The sequence below is a fragment of the Echinops telfairi genome, unplaced genomic scaffold (genome assembly GCF_000313985.2).
Source record: "Echinops telfairi isolate 266 unplaced genomic scaffold, ASM31398v2 ScPeMD7_3533;HRSCAF=4204_1, whole genome shotgun sequence".
NCBI lineage: Eukaryota > Metazoa > Chordata > Mammalia > Afrosoricida > Tenrecidae > Echinops > Echinops telfairi.
In genome coordinates, this window is record NW_022107432.1 from 23,058,968 (window position 1) to 23,075,043 (window position 16,076).

Sequence of the window (16,076 nt, forward strand, 5' to 3'; positions counted from 1 at the left end):
ATTTGCTCTCCCCCCAAGCCCCTGGCACCAGCATTTCTAAAGCTGCCGGCCAAGGGGACTGTGTCGAGCCCCCACGAGCCATTAACAGAGCCCTAAGGAAAGGGAGGAGGCGGAGGGCTGGCGAGTGATGTCTCCCTCCGGGAGGCTGGCCCCCTGTGAAAGCCACCCCTCCAGCTGCAGAGCACCTCACGGTGCAGACGAGACACGCACCACGCCGCCTGCGTCTTACAGATGAAGGGTGGCTCAGAAAAGTTGCCTGGCCACGTGGCCAGACAGCAACGGAGTCAGAACCACAACACAGAAAGCCACGGGTTGTTCGGCTCTTGCCTATCATGACTTGCCGTTCTGTGATGTCCGAAAGACCCACGCACGTTTCCAGACTCGTACTCGGGTGCCTGAAGTCCCTGGTTGGTCCAAGGGGTTGACTGTTTAACGACTAGCAGGGAGGACGTTGGTGGTTTGATGCCCGGCTCAAAGGTGGCACGGCAGACAGTCAATCTGGTGATCTGCTTCCGAAAGAAAGGTCACAGCTTGGGAAGCCTGGGAAGCAGTTCTACTCCGCCCACCTGCCGCTGTGAGTTTGAATCTATGCGACCGCAGGTCTGACGCCGATACCAACAGTCCAGTGCCTCCCAGCAGCCAGAGGCAGTCACCGCTGCCCACGCCAGCAAACTACCCCTCTCTTCTTGAAGCCCCGCCGCTCCCACACGTTCTGGGATGCGCTTCATTCTATTTAGTGCTTTTCCAAAGGGTGTCTTTCCAGGATCCCTGGGCTGGTTCTCCCCTCTCCCCCGTTTCTCCTTCCTGCCTCCCACCCCACCTGGGGCAGCTACACCCATAGAAGATACGCAGGCACTTGGAGTCGACATCCGCCTTCATCTCCCCTCAATCGTAGTACCAGCCTCTCTCCTTCCCAGCCCCACACCACCACTTTCAATTGATAGATCCTCCAGAGGGCTACCCAAGGGTTCTCACACACGAGTACATAAAACAACAGGCTTAGAAAGAAGCTCTTTAAAATGCCATTCCTTTGACATCTGAACTATGTGAACAGCGTTAGCTCCTCCAAAGATAATAACAGTAATAATCGCTAACCCCGATGGGCTCTGGACCATACTCCTATGAAGCACAAGTCTACAGCTTCCTAATATGCAATTCACAATCTCTACCCCACCCTCCAGCAGCCCGGGTGGGGTAATGGTTGCGTGTTGGGCTTCGGTTGGAGCGGTCCGCAGTTCGAAAGCACCGGCTGCTCCGAGAGAGAAAGACAGGGTTGTCTGTCCTCGTGAAGTGTAACCATCTGGGTCACTTATGGGACAGCTATCGAGCTGGCATCTACTCGATGGCACTGAGGGAGTGAGATGGCAAGTCAGAACTTGGGCTTCAGAAGTCAGCTCCACACCTACTCGATAAGTACAGACACTCCTCACGGAGTTACGGTGCCACGACAGTCTAGAGACCAGGGTTTAATTCCAGGCAATGACCCCCACCCGCACCCCATTCCCCACATGTCGGTGGGAGGTTTGTGCTACAGTGACGCGGACCGGGTTTCAGCAGCATTCTCAAACTAAGACGGGTTGGGAAGAAACAGAGCAGCTTGTGAAAACTCATGGCCCGACCCTCCAGCGACCATAAGGGCACGCAGGACCAGATGTCTTTCCGTTCCACCGCCAGCAGCCACACCTGTTGTCAGAGACTGGCGACCAGCGGGAAACCTCCCGGAGAGGCAGCATTCACCCCGCACCTCAGCACGCACCTAGTGAGCCCCCCTGGAGGGGTGGGCAGCCCCAAGCCCAGGTCTGGAGCGAGGACACGTGCCCCAGACTGCTGGCCCATCGAACAGCACTTCCTTCCTGCCCCGTTGCCATTCTGCGGCGTGACTCCGAGGAAAATGGCCTAAATGTGCAGGGGGAGGGTGGGGAGAGGATGGAAAAAGTGACATACTACAGAGGGCTTCCTCAAACCGCTGATTAGCTGTGACAGCTGCCCCACCAAAGCGCCAGGGGCTCGCAGCGGACTCAGAGAGCCCCAAGAGAGAGTTCTGCCCCATCCACAATGGGGAGCCTCCACCCGCTTAGGAAGAAGGACTGGGGGGGGCGATGGGGAAGGCCAGGCAGGAGGCAAGGGGTGGGCTGGCGGCGGCGGCTCAAGGGCAAGGTTGGAGCCAGTCCCAAGACGGTGGCCCTGCGCCCATAACCCCACCACGAGGCTCTGGCCGTGGGCACCGCAGCAGAGTGGCAGGCTACTGAGGTTGGGGTGAGTAGAAGGACGCTGAGGGACACGGGCCAAGGACACCCAACCCCACTTACTGAGCCTTTCTTCCATCGGGCCAACACCAAAGTCTGAGTCCCTGGCCCACACGGCTCTTGGCTCAAAGACGAGCGTTCTGAAGCGGCCAACCCCTGTCCCAGACACGTCTCCCAGAAGTGCTACTGGCTTACACAGACTCACAAAGACCTCCTCACTCCAAAATATAAAGTGTCCCAAAGACCAGCAACACAATCGGCCCAGCAGAAGGCGGCCTCCCTTTCCGAACCAAATAAATTCCTGAAAAGCCCTCCGCTGGCCACGTCTGCCTCCCATCCAGCAGCCCCACGGGCTGGCTCTCCTGCAGAAGGAATACCAGCAAGGCAAGATGCCCCCAGAACTAAGCAGGGCCCCTCCCCCTGCAAACCTGGAGTCACCCACTGAATGCCAGCATTTCCTTAACGTAAACCTCATTCAAAGTGGGCTCGCTCCCTTGCCGAGGGCACCCATCCCAGCGCCCACTCAGTGTTGGGTGCCAACTAACTCGGAGCAACCCCCTGACAGAGTCCAACTGTCCCCAAGGGATTCCAAGGCTGTCACCTCCTCACGGAGCCTCTGGGTGGGGTGGGTTCGTAGCCAAAGCGTGTTCACACGAGCTGAAAGCTATTTGAAGCACGTCTTGAAATATTACGCAAACAATCGGGGGGAGGTCCCCCATGTATCCTGCAGCAACAGGAAAGCTCTGCGCCGAGTGTCTGGGGAATGGGGGGACGCTCAGACCAAGGCTTCTACAACTACAGGGGCAGCATCATGGGCGGGGGTTCCTGGTTAAAATGCAGATCCAGATCCTTGCTCCCAGGGGATCCTCCTACCGCTTCGCGAACTTTACTGAGGAGCACATCAGCAGGTCACGGGTGACGCCAACAGCTGGCCCTTGGTGTGGACTCAGCCAGCGGCCAGCAGCGCAGATATCCAGTGACCTGCTTCCGGAAAGATGGCAGCCAAGAGCACTCCACGGAGCAGTTCTGCTAGGTGCCCCATGGGGCGGCCCTGACTCGCTAAGCACGGATTCTTAAGCTTCTGCTTTTCCAGCAAAGTCGGCTTCCGATAGGGAGGCTGTGGCTCAAGGTCCCAAGGAGGGTACCGGAAGTGGGGACTACACTGTGACCCGCTGTTGGAAGGAGTGACACCAAGCAACTGCCCGCCACACGCTGGGTCAGGTCTGGCGGTCTCCGGAGGCTTTTGCTTCTGTGGCCACTGTTTGTACAGCCGCCGGTTGGCGGCTGTGGTCAGCAGTATCTGTGAAGGAGGCGTGGCGGTGCAATGGGTCCACGTTAGGCTGGGATGTGCCTTGTCGGCCGTTTGAAACCGCAGGAGACAGACTAAGCTTTCTACTCCTGTTAGGGTACTGTCTCGGAAACAGACAGGGGGTCACGACGAGCCTACATTGACTCGATGGCAGTGAGTCTTTAGAGAGTATCTGTGAACCTGTATCAATGCCTTTTTGTGGGTGAAATAGCCCAGACACAATCTTCTTGCTGTCAGGTACCAACTGACAAGTAGGTTCGGCCTGAGAGCGACCACCGAAGGAAACCTGCCCAGTCCTGCCCCATCCTCAAAGTTGTTGCTATGTTTGGGCCCATTATTGCAACCACTGTGTCCATCCATCTCACCGAGGGCCTTCGCTCCCATCCGGTGACCTTCCACGGCACCGAGCATGAGGTCCTTCTCCAGGACTGGTCCCTCCTGATAAAACGGCCAAATGAAGTCTCTCCGTCCTCACCTCTTAGGAGCCTCTGTCTGTCCTCTCACCAGGACGGGTTAGTTTGTTCTTCTGGCAGACACCGTAGACTACGCAATGTCCTTGGCCGGCCCGGTAATGCCAAGGCATCAATTTGTCTTCAGTTCTCCTTCTCCGTGGTCCGGCTTCTGCAAGCGGTGACTGAAAACACCGCGGCTGAGGTCAGGCGCACGTTGGTCCTCCGAGTGGCATCTTTGCTTTAAAGAGGCCTTTTGCACATGTGCCAAAAGCAGCATGTCGAGTCCAGTAAAGCGAACCCCTTGGCCATTCCATCTCTTCTGTTGATCACGACGCTGCTCATTGGCCAGTTGTGAGGCTTTTTCTCCACGTGGACCAGTAGTGCATCCTGAAGGCCCTAGCACTTGACATCTTCATCAGGAAGTGTTTCGGTCCTTTTTATTTCAGCAAACAAATTAAGTCATCCGCCTCTCTCAGATGGTGAAGTATTCCTCCAATCCTGGTACCGCACTGTGTTCATATAGTGTGGTTTCTTGGACTTCTTGTTTCGTTTGCATGTGGAGTAAGTGCGAAGGGGCTTCAAAAAGCGCAGTGAAGAATTGTGTCTTCAGTTCCATGTTTCCACACGTTTTTCGAAGCCCCCTCACATACGTGAAAGGATACGACACGGATGCACACCTCTCCTGATTTTAAGGCACCTTGATTTTTATCCCTTTGTTCGGTTTGAACAGTTGCCTCTTGGGCTATGTTGAGGTTTCTCAAAAACACCATTAGAATCCCTAGTCTTTGCTAGGTTGCCCATACTTTGTAGATCCACACAATCGTCGAGTACCTCTGCATAGCCAATTAAACATAAGAAAACCTCACTCCTTTCAGCCAACCTCCATCTGACATCAGCAATGATATCGCTCGTTCTACATTGTCTGCTGCATCTAGCTTGAATTTCCAGCAGCTGCCTGGAATCATTTTTGAATCATCTTCAACAAAATTTTGCTTGCATGGAGTATTAACCACGGTGTTCTATAACTCGCCACATCCTGTTAGATCATCTTGCTTTGGAATAAGCTCAAATATGGCTTTCTTTCTACCGGTTGGTCAAGCAGTTGGCTCTCTTCCAAATCTCTTGGCACAGAGCAGTGAGCGCTCCCAGCATTGCATCCGTTTGCTGAAATATCTCACTTGCTGCTTCGCCAATTCCTTCAGTGCAACTTGGACTTTGTCTTTCAACACCGTCAGTGTTTGATCACATGTTATCTTATGAAATAGCTGAACAGTGACCAATTATTTTTGGTGACTCGTTGTATTTCCTTCCATCTTCTTAGGATGGAAGAAGTTCTGCGTCATTCGCTATTTTTCCCATAGGCTCTTTCAGTATTGCAATTCAAAACTTGGATTTTTCTTCAGCTCTTTCAGCTTGAGAAATGCCAAGCATGTTCCTCCCTCCTGATAGATAGAAAGACTATCTCCGAGTCTTTTCACATTTCGTTAGGGTACTTTTTACATGGTCGTCTCAGCTGCCCTTGGACGTCTTCTTGCACTGCATCATTTCTTCCTTTTGCTTTAGCTACTCTACATTCAAGAGCAAGTTTCAGTCTCTGCTGACTCATTTTTGTCCTTTTTTTAATGACCTTTTGCTTTCTTCAGATATGAAGATATCATCCCACAATTCAGGAGTGTTCACTGTGTCAAATCTATCCTTGAGATGACCTCTAATTCAGGTGGGACATGCTCAAGGTCATGGTTTCGCTCTCATGGACTCATTCTAATTTTCTTCTGCGTCACTTGAACTTGGATGGCCCCTGGTCCTATTCTAACTGATCATACTGATGATCTGTTCTGCAGTCAGCCCCTGGTCCTGTTCTGACTGATCATACTGGGCTTCTCCAGCTTCTCTTCCCAGATGTAGCTAATTTGAGGCCTAGATTTTCCATCCGGCAAAGCCCACATGTATAGCCACCGCAATTGTTGTTGCAAAAAGGTAGTGGCAACGAATATGTTATCATTCCAAAAGTCTATCGTGAGAGCTCTGGCATCTGTTTCTATCACCAAGGCCATATTTCCAACTACCGATCCTAAGGCGTTTTTTATTAGTAGTATTCTTATAAGAAATGTTCCAGGCTGTCCTACAGGGTCACTATGAGTCAGCATTGACTGCATGGCAGTCAATATAACCGTGTCCATCACATTGCTCTCGGCTTAAAATGGAGAAGAAACAAGGATGCTGTGTAGCCTGGTAGGGCTCCCCATTAGTCACCATTAGCGACTGACACTGAACGCCACAAAGCCTAGTGATACCATTCTCAAGAGATGGTGGCCCATGCTTAGGACTCCTGGGAGAAGCCAGCACCCTGTCACTTCGAAACCCAGAGAAGCCGCCACAAACAACAGGCTGTCCAGACATAGGAAAGGAAGAATCTGACCCCTCGCTTCAGAAAAACAGACAACCGCAACCCAGAGAGGCTGGAGAGGGTGCAAAGACCCAGACACACCCACGGTGCATAGGGGGTGTTTGATGCAAAGACCCAGACACACCCACGGTGCATAGGGGGTGTTTAATGCTGTCCTTGACTTCTCAACCCCGGAAGCAGAAGTTTGTTCACTTTGTAAATTAAGTGTATGTGCCATCCATTCAACTCAACTCACAGCCTCCCCGTGGGGTAGGGGGGGGCGGGGAACACTCTGCTCCACAGGGGTTCTCCACGGCTGGCTTTTCCCAAGGTGTGCTGCTAGTCTGGGTACTTTGGAGAAACAAATCCACAGAAATGCGTGTATAAGAGAGAGTTTTATATAAAGGTTAAGTGCACATCAAGAAAAGATCCCAACCCAGTGCTGCTCAAGCCCACAAGTCCAACATTAACCCATATGTCCGACACCAATCCACAAAGTCCTCCTCCATCTCACAAAACACACACCATGACACCAACTGCAGGAGGAAAACCGTGTCAGTGAATGTGTAAGCATCTCAGTGCTGGCAGGGTCTCCACACGGCTGCTCCAGCACCCAGGGCTGCATCGGGGTAGGTCCATGTGGCTTCTCCTCCTCGGGGATGTGTAGCAGGAAGTGAGCCTTGCCAGCCGAGGCAAAGAACTAGCTAAGGCACCTCACACTGTTCTGACCATCAGAGAATAAGAGACCCAAGAACTAGAAAGGCGAGGCTCACCGAGGCATTTATCCCTCCGCTCTTCAATTAACCCTACTTGCGTTTATTGGCCAGGTTGGCACAATAAACTAACTCACAAGGGATCACATAGTCTTTCTTTCAAGGAACCTCTGGGTAGCCTAGTACCTCCAACCTTTCGGTTAGAAGCCCAAAACATCAACAAATCCCTGTTCCACCCGGAGTACTGACCCAAGCATACATTGACCCACCGTCAGGACCCATGATAAAGAAGGCGCTGGAAGAGCCCTTCGGTACACTGCAATCCATGGGGATGCAGTGTCCGGAAGTTTTGCAGGCATGCCTTTTTCTCGACTGGGGAGATGGGGCAACTTCAGGGAGACAGCAGTGTTGGGGCAGGGCAAGGGAGAGGGGACGAGAGGCCATTTTCGCACGAAGGGACTCCCTTTAGAAGAAATAAAGACTAGGGACAACCAGGGACGTGTGAAACCCCACACTGTTGCCATGAAGCCAACTGATAGCGACCCTGTCTGCGACCAGGTAGAACCCTGCTCCAGAGGGTTCCCAGAGCTGGGATCTCTCCGGAGGAGTCGCCAGGCCTTTCTTCTGAAATACCTCTGGGAAGAGGCAAGCTTCCTTGTGATTGGCAGTTTGGTGCTTAACAAGTGCACCTCTCTGGGGTATGTTTTCAGGGATGAGGAAGGGACCCGCTGGGCTAGAAGGGTGGAGAGTTCCTGGAGAAACCCGGTGGGAATGTATACACATTCTAGGGGTGACTGTAGAGCTGGGGAGGGAAGAAGAGAAGCAGACTCAAAGAAGAGACAGACTCCAAAGCATTTAACGCTCAAGTGTGCAGCTCCCTGCAGTCAGCACCTTTTCGGAGGTGGCAAATGGAGAAGTCGGGAAATCTTCCCAAGGCCAAGGGCCTGCCAAGGAGTTTGAGTTCCTGCTTTGCCAAACAGTTCGTCTCCTCCGCTAAGCTCTGGCCACCACTCTGCCCGGCTCTGAACACCAGGGAGCTGGACTCTGGATACCCTGCCGGCCAGGCAGGAGCTTTCAGAGTAGGGGTGCATCAGGCTGCAAGTAATGTTTCGGGATGATTACTTTGGCAAATGATATGCTGAGATTACACTGGCCCTCCCCTCTCTGCTCTAAGCTCCCCAACATCTGAGAAAACCCATCGCTGATAAAAGCAATTCCTAGGCTTGAATTACAGGCTTCAGAGCGGGGGCAGGATCCCCTGGAGGGCAGCGATCCCAAAATGTAACAACCCAGAGAACAAGCAGGATGAGAATGAGGCTGGACAGTGAAGACCACCAACCATTCAAGAGATGGGCTGGCCTTGAGCACCCCGGGTGGTTTCAGACATTAAGCCCTCTCTCCTCCTCCTCCTCCTTCCTGGTATTTATCACAACAGGGATCTCAAAGTTTGGAAAGTTACTCAGCCATTTACAGCATAATTACCCGAACTTCAAAATGGTCTACTCCACCATGCTGGCCAGCCAGCGTCCTTTCTTCATCCAGCCTTATTAACAGTGGGGTCTTATGACCACGCAAGTTAATTACGCACTTAAACAACTGGATGGAAAAATCTACCCGTGCTCTATTAAAAAAGCATTTTGTTGCCCCCTGAAGTCCTGCTGTCTGGGGGTGAGTTGAGTCCCTGGATTTTCGCTGGAAGACAGCAGGCGCTTCGGCTGAAATTGCTTACAGCACATGGACAGGTTCCACACCAAGGCACAGTGGGTGAAATTGATTTAAGGCTCTCATTAAAATGTTCCTTTGTTGAGCTCAAGACATCCCCCCCCCCATCCTCCCCAAGGAGATTCCAGACCTCCTGTCCCAAGCCCTCAGCTTGCCCTAACTTCCCCCCACTGTGAGCCTGCCCCCCCACCCCCCACCCCACCCCTCCTCCCCTAACCACCCGGCACCGGATTAACATTGATTAACATCAGAGTCATCTTCTCACGGAAGGAATTTAGGAATTTCACATTTGTTGAACAAGAGCCCTGACTGTCAGAAATACCCCCTGAACTCTGAGCCGCAGCCCGGAGGGCAGCCACGGGGGTGGGGGTGGGGTGTCCCACAGAAACACCAGAACGCCTAGTCCATGTGGGCTGGCCCCAGGTCCCGGCTGCACAAGAAAGTTCCATACTTCCTCTGGAAGCAGATGTGGAACCACCCGACACATCACAGGGAACACAAGCCTGCTCTAGAAACGCCTATAAATCCCGGGGGCTGGCTCTTACCTCCCCGTCCTTTCTAACAGGGGCTGAGGAAGAAGGGGATTCCACTAGCACCAGAGCCCCTCCACAGCAGGCAGCCAGGGAGGATGCCAAGAAAAGCGATCCCTGGTGCACCTCCCCCTTCCCAACGGCCACTCTTCAAAGGCAAAGGAGGCTGCAAAGTTAGGGACCATGTCTCTCGGGCAACCTTGCCCAAGGGAAGGTTGCTGTGAAGCCCACCACCAAAGGTTCTGTCTGGTTGGGGGGCCGGCGTGGGGCGTGGGGGCCTTCGACCCAGGCTGTTGTGGTGTGCAGGTAACATGGAGCTTTCCCCTAGGGCCCTTCTACACCTTGGTGGCCACTCTCAGGTGTGACCAGGTCAGGAAATAAAAGCTGCTGCGGGGAGTATGGCGGTGTGTAGGAGAGGGCCTTGGATTTGTCCTAGAGATGCGGGGCACACCCTCCCCAAAAGCTGTGACCCTTCAGGAATGGGCATAAGCAACTCTGTTTTGCCTAACTGTCCGTAGAAAGTGAGGTTTTCTTTCCCCGCACGAGGACGAACTGGATGGAAGTCCAGGAAGGAGCGGAGAGAACCCCGTCCGCACCTTTGCAGGCCGGCCATGCCCGATTTTGGCAGCGGCCTTCACACATTAGTCACCAAGACAGCCCAGGACTCCCCACTCCCCGAATTCGGCCTGGGCAGGGTGTGGGCCCTGGGCTTGGGTGCCGGAGCTAGAGAAGGTGGAAGGCCCCCCAAATCCTCCCTTGTTCCGCCCTCACCGGCAGGGTCATCTGGGGTCCCGGCTTGGCTGGGGAACTTGAAGGGAGGAAGCCGGGGGCGTCTGGCAGGCATAGGTAACAAAGATCCCCGCTTTGCGCGCCGCAGGTCCGTCGCGCATCAGGCCCGTCCGGGCCTCCTCACCTGGGCTGAGTCTGGTGAGAGCCACTCCGTCATCGTCGTCGTCCCCACCGCCAGCCAGCCAAGTATTAACAGCCCCCCACACTCCCGACACACACCAGCGGCTAGTCCTATGTCTCCCCTGGAGCAATTCCCCATCTGGGCCCCAGCCGGTAACTCCGGCAGATCCGGAGAGAACTCTCCTCTCCGGTGGCGCCAGGAAAACTCTGTGGAAATTGGAAGCGCGTCGCTGGAGGTGCTGGGAGAGAGCACCCCGATCCAGAGCGCCGGGGCTTAGCTGGGCTCCGGGCCTCCGCGTCCTGCGCCCCCGCTCCAGAGGCGAGCCTTTCTGCCACTCGGGCTTTCCTCGGCCGCCCAAACCCACCTCCCCGGCGCCTCCTTTTGCCCGCAGGGCTCCGGCGCCTCCCAAGCCCAGATCCCCAGCTCGCCCCAACTCACCGCCCAGCAGCAGCAGCAGGACGCTGAGCACAGGCAGCCGACGGGGGCTGCCCGGGGCTCCCCGCGCAGCTCCCATCTCGGCACGGGGATCCGGGAGAGCGGCCGAGGGCGCACAGCACGCGCGTGGACTGAGCTCCGTGGCCCGCGCGCGAGGCGGAGCGCAACGGAGCGCGGGCGCCGCTGCTGCAGCAGCAGCTGAGCCCGAGCCGGAGGCGTCCGGAGCCGGAGCCGGAGCCCGAGCCCGAGCCGGAGCGGGAGCCGTGCGCGCCCGCGGAGCCGGTCCCTCCGAGTCTTCGCGCGCGCCGCCACCACTAAGCCCCGCCCAGCGACGCCCCCTCCCCGCCAGCCTCCGCGCGGCGCCCCGCCTCCCCCTCTGGGGTCCCCCTCCTCGCTTTGGACGAGGAGGAGGAGGAGGAGTCACTGTTGGAGAAGGATCGGAGGGATGAGGAACAGAGGGAGGGTCCCCAAGAGTGCATTGGACCTTAGGGATTTAGGGTAGGGTAGGCTGTGCCCACGGCCTACCATCTGCAGAGAACCCCAGGAAACTCAAGTGGCTTTTGTGATTCCGTGAACATTTCTGGTTCTGGGCCTTCCTGGGGGTCCCAACAGCAGTTCCTCCAGAACTCTTGAGGGAGCTAGAGGGGACAGTGTGGGCTCCGTCTCCCTCCTTGGTAAGGAGAGAGTGACCTAGAACATCAGGCTGTCCTGGGTGTACCAAGTAGATGACCGGGAGACCCTGTGGGCACCAGACAGCTGGAGGGTGGAGAAGGGGGAGGCGGGCAGTGGCTGGACTGTGATTTGCCCTGCACCAATCTGACTTCAGAGGTAGAAAGGCTGGGTTCTGAACAGCAGGCAAAACTGACAAATGTATCCCAAGTCCATCTCCAGGCAGTCTGGGGCTGTGTGGGGGCATGGCCAAGTCTCCAGCTGTGGGGGAGGCCTAGCACAGGGCTTGTTCCAGGCACCCCCACCCCCAGCACCACCCCACCCCCCTACATTCTTTCTTTGTTGTGAAAGCAGCAAGGGGTGTAGGAGGCGGGTCAAGAAGAGTCAAGCTTCAGAAGATGGGCCCCAGCTGCCGCTCAGGCCTCCAGGATGTACCAGAGAGGGGATGGGTAGTACCTCTTCCCCCTCTGCCTCCCAGGGCCCCCCAGGCCTGCGGAGACCTCCCTTCTCTTAAGCAGCTGGGAGGAGGAGGGGCAGCCAGGAGCAGTGGCGCCAGGACGCCAGGGTCCTGCCACATGGCCACCACATGTCCCCAGCAACCCAGTCCCCAGCACCTTCTCCTTGGGTTGTGGGCCTCCTCCCCCATCCCCCAGATGCCTTCCTGCAGGCCATGATGGAGAGGATACAGGCAGGGGAAGGAGGAGAGAAGAAATCCCAAAATCAACACTCCCCTGGGGCCCCATCCATCACTGCCCCTCACCCTTCTGTGCCGGTGGGTGTCTCGGATCCCACGGAACAGAAATCCCACAAGTGGACAGCCTTGACACACAGATTTATTCTCTCACAGTTTAGGAAGCTAGAAATATGAATTCAGGGTGCCAGTGCTGGGGGAAGACTTCCTGTTGCTCTGGAGGAAGAACCTCCTCTCTTCTGCGCTCTTGCTCCCGGAGCCTTGGCCACTCTTCTCCCCAGGCTCTATTTCTCTGACCAGCTTGTTTAAACTCTTTTATATCGCAATCCGCTGGGTTAAGCCACACCCTCACACCAATCCTGCCTAATTAACATAACAAAGACAACCTATTCCCAAATGGGATTTACTGCACTTTACTTATTGGGGGGGCAAGGGGGGGTGAGGCACACACAATGAGTCCATACTAGAAAGGATCCAACACAATTCTTTCTGACTACTCTTCAAACGGAGCTCAAGTGGCAGCACAGTTACCTGATTCTTCTATTTAAGAAAAATGAAATACATGGACCTGAAGTGAGGCCACAGAGGGAGCAGGAGAAGCCAGGACAAGGTGGCTTGACTGACCAGCCCTCAAACCCTCTGAGAGAGAAGCCAGCGGCAGGTGGCAGTGGCATCTCTGAGGTGCATAACTGCTTCTTACCCACCTTCCGGGTATCAGAGTTAGAGACCACAGGGTGGGAGGGATGTCCTGAGGGTCCTTGCTGAAGGACATTCCTGAGGAGGGAGCTGCCAAGACCCTAAGGGCAGCAGCTATCCTGTTCCCATATAAAACTGCTCCCCTTCACTGCCCCACCCTGAGGTGGGGAAAGCCAGGAGCAGTGGGGAATGCTGTGAGGAGACCCGCAGGCCTGTGGGGGCACGGGCTGAATGTCAGCTGCTTGAAGAGAGGTCCGTGGTACTGGCGCTGAGGCCCCTGGAGCCCTGAAACAGACAACAACCCATCAGGCCAGAGACTGCCCCTAACTCCAGCCACCTTATGACTCCATCTGTCCATGGCCGTATTGAGGACCAAGTCTATAACCTTGGACTCCAGCTTGAATGTGTTCATTCAAGTGGTCCTTTCCCACTGAAACCCCCCGTGAATCGCTGCTTCAGTGCAGGCTGGTGAAGCCCACCCCCTCCTCACCCAGGCTAAGTTCCCAAGGTGATGGAAGAGCAGTCAGTCCCTCCCCGTCATTATGTAATTATTCAGATCCCCAAAGTACCAGTTCAGAAAACAGCCATTCCTACTCATTTCATTAACTTATATGCTACTAACTCACTCTAGCCCAAAACTGTCCTTGGTGGTCACCACCCACCCACCCCCACCACCCACCCAAAAAAAAAAGTTGGCTGATTCCTTAGTGACTCCCAACTCTCTGGCCAGAGCAGGAGTGGGGAACCTTTTTTCTGCCAGAGCCAGTTGGATATTTCTAACATCACTTGCAGACCATGCTGGTCAAACATTTCATGAGCTCCCCCCCACCGGCAAGGCTGGAAGTGCTGCTTTTTGGGGAGGTGTGTGTTGTTGGGCTGGTGTGATGAGTCCCAGGCCCTTAGAGCCAGCCCTCCCCACCCTTTCCCTCAGAGGGCTGCCTGCCCCCACCTAATTCCCATGGCTGGCTGCCCTTTCTCTCCCGACCATCAGCTTGCTCACCAGCACTGCTCTCACCTGGAGGGGTACTGCGTGGGGCTGGTTCAGGTGGTTTAAGGAGGCTGCGCGCTTCATGCGGCTGCTGCAATGGGAACAGAGGGACTGAGGCCTCCTCTCTCCTCCCTGTGGAGTCCTAACACTTCACGCCTCGTGGCACTGCCCTCACCCTCAGAGGCTACGATCTCAAACTGCTGCCTGCCCGCCATCTCCCAAGTACAAGCATTCTTCATTAGTAATGGCATCCCTCTCAATGGACACCTCCTTGCCCCTGAAGGACACCATTTTGCCCAAACTCTCTCTCTCCATGGCCATCCCCTGGACCTCCCTCCGGTGTGTTTCCTTCCCAAGCACTTCTCCTCCAGAGGTCAGGGGCCAACCAAGGGGAGCAGGAGGCAGAGGCTGGCCTGGCTGCCCAGTCACATTGCCACTGCACTGTGTACCTGGAGGGCCGAGGCTCGGTCCCCTGGAGCTTCCGCACCAGGAGCTCGCTGCTTCGACGCAGCACATCCCGGATCTTGCCCAGCGAGCCACTCCTCTGCAGGGTCCCACTTCCATCCTGGGGGAGGATGGGGACGGGCAGGGATGGGAATAACCTATGAAGACCAGCTTCTGCGTCTCCCTCTGCCACTTTGTTTCTGCACACCCTGGCCCACAAAGCCTTGTGACTGGACATGAGAGTCCTGCGGGAATCTCACTCCCAGCGCTGAGAGTGATCGAGCTAAGAGGACTGGAATAGAACAACCGGGCCTGGAATCCCACACCACGGGCCTGAGGGGAGCAGGCTCAGAACCTCTCACAAGCAAGAGGGGGAGGAGAACAAAGGGCGATGGTCGGACTTACCCCTGCCCACTCCACCGCCACTGAAGCATCTTCACCCCCCTCGAACTTCACGCTGGCCCCAGGCCCTTCCTGGGAGGCCCTGCCTCCATCCCCATCCCCCAGCAGCTCTGCCACCTTGGTGTGACTGATGGGGTCAGTGCCCTGCAAGCAAGAGGAAGGAGTTGAGACTTCCGGCTCCAAAGCTCCTCAGGAAGGGCCTTGCCAGGTTTTTGCCCCCCAGCAGGCCCCTCAAGTAAAGAATGTGACCTTGTCCTGTGCCTGCACAAAACACTACAGGAGCACCAGCTTGACCGCTTACAATGTCTCAAGACCCTGCCTGCCGACTCACAGCCACCCCAGGGGACAGGGCAGACCTGCCGTGGATTTCTGAGGCTAGAACTCCACAGGAACAGGAGGCCTCGGCCTTCTCCCTACGAGGGGCGGAGCTTTCAAACTGCTAACCTTGCACACAGAAGCCCAATGAGTAGCCCACACAGCGCTCCTACATGCACACTTTTAGCTAGGACCCACTCAGAACTGATTTCAGATCTGAGAACACCTGACTGAGAGGCCCCTCCCCCACACCACCTGTGCCTTAGCTGAGAGGCTTGTCCAAGGGCAGGACCTTCGCATCCCCATGCCATGAAGTCAATCTTGAACCTGCCATTCTGACATGCGGGCAATGGGAGGGTCACGCTGGTTTCAAAACCTGTAGCAGGCTGGCCTCACCTTCCTCCCCCTCCTCCCCTCCTCTATCAGTCTCTTCTCTGGTTCTTGGGAAGCTCGAGAGCTGCCTGGGCAGGCGGGGCAGTCCCCGAGTCTCCACCAGGCCTCTCCTCTGTGCCCAGCAGACCTGTTTCCGGGAACGCAGGGCACATTCCTCCAGTGTCTCAGCGGCCTCCAGCTTTCCCTGGCGGCGGTACAGGGCTCCCAGGTTCCTTAAGGTGGTGTTCACTGTGGGGCTGTGGGGGGTGAGAGCGGGGAGGAAGGGAGACCGGGCTCAGGAAAGGGAAGGCCAGAAGCTCAAGCTAAGCCAAGGTGCAGGGAAGAAGGGGAGAGGTCCGGGGCAAGTGGGGGGCAGTAGGCATCCGAGGCCAGGCTGGCAGTGTACCTGCTCACTTTGCAAGCCTTGTACCAGCCTCCGTATTCAGCGTAAGGTGTGCTCCCGTCACGGTGTTGGCTCTGCAGGAGGGCAGAGGGGGCAGTGAGCCAGAGCTGAGTGTGCAGTGTTGCGGGGCACAAGCTGGCAAGGGCTGGGATGTAGGGTGGGCTGGGGTGTGGGGAAAGGGGCTCCCAAGCTGGGCCCCCCACTCACTTTGCTCATTTTCTCCCGCTCCTCTGCATGCACCCAGATGGGCTTGTGGTCGTCTAGAGGGAATAATGGGAGTGGGCAGACTGGTTAGAGAAGAGATCTGCACAGCTTTGGGGGAGCCAGGGTCCGGAGACCCACAGAGCTGGGCGGAGGGAGCTGGCTCCCCAACCCCCAGGAATTACTGTGGCC

At 55.9% G+C, this 16,076-nt stretch overlaps 2 protein-coding genes across 2 annotated transcripts in view; both read right to left on the reverse strand.

Annotated features, from left to right (window-relative positions):
• Positions 1-10,782, reverse strand: part of PTK7 (protein tyrosine kinase 7 (inactive)) — a 78,582-nt gene extending 67,800 nt beyond the window's left edge. Inside the window, exon 1 of the mRNA XM_045294767.1 lies at positions 10,707-10,782. Within this exon, the coding sequence (XP_045150702.1) occupies positions 10,707-10,782 (76 nt within the window). The remainder of the gene's footprint in view (positions 1-10,706) is intronic.
• A 1,405-nt stretch (positions 10,783-12,187) lies between these two features.
• KLC4 (kinesin light chain 4) overlaps positions 12,188-16,076 on the reverse strand; it is an 11,195-nt gene continuing 7,306 nt past the window's right edge. The window contains exons 7-13 of the mRNA XM_045294768.1: positions 15,891-15,970; positions 15,687-15,757; positions 15,429-15,537; positions 14,597-14,737; positions 14,197-14,312; positions 13,775-13,838; positions 12,188-13,044 (exon numbers count right to left, since the gene is read on the reverse strand). Coding sequence (XP_045150703.1) covers positions 12,994-13,044; positions 13,775-13,838; positions 14,197-14,312; positions 14,597-14,737; positions 15,429-15,537; positions 15,687-15,757; positions 15,891-15,970 — 632 coding nt within the window. The 3' untranslated portion in view covers positions 12,188-12,993. The remainder of the gene's footprint in view (positions 13,045-13,774; positions 13,839-14,196; positions 14,313-14,596; positions 14,738-15,428; positions 15,538-15,686; positions 15,758-15,890; positions 15,971-16,076) is intronic.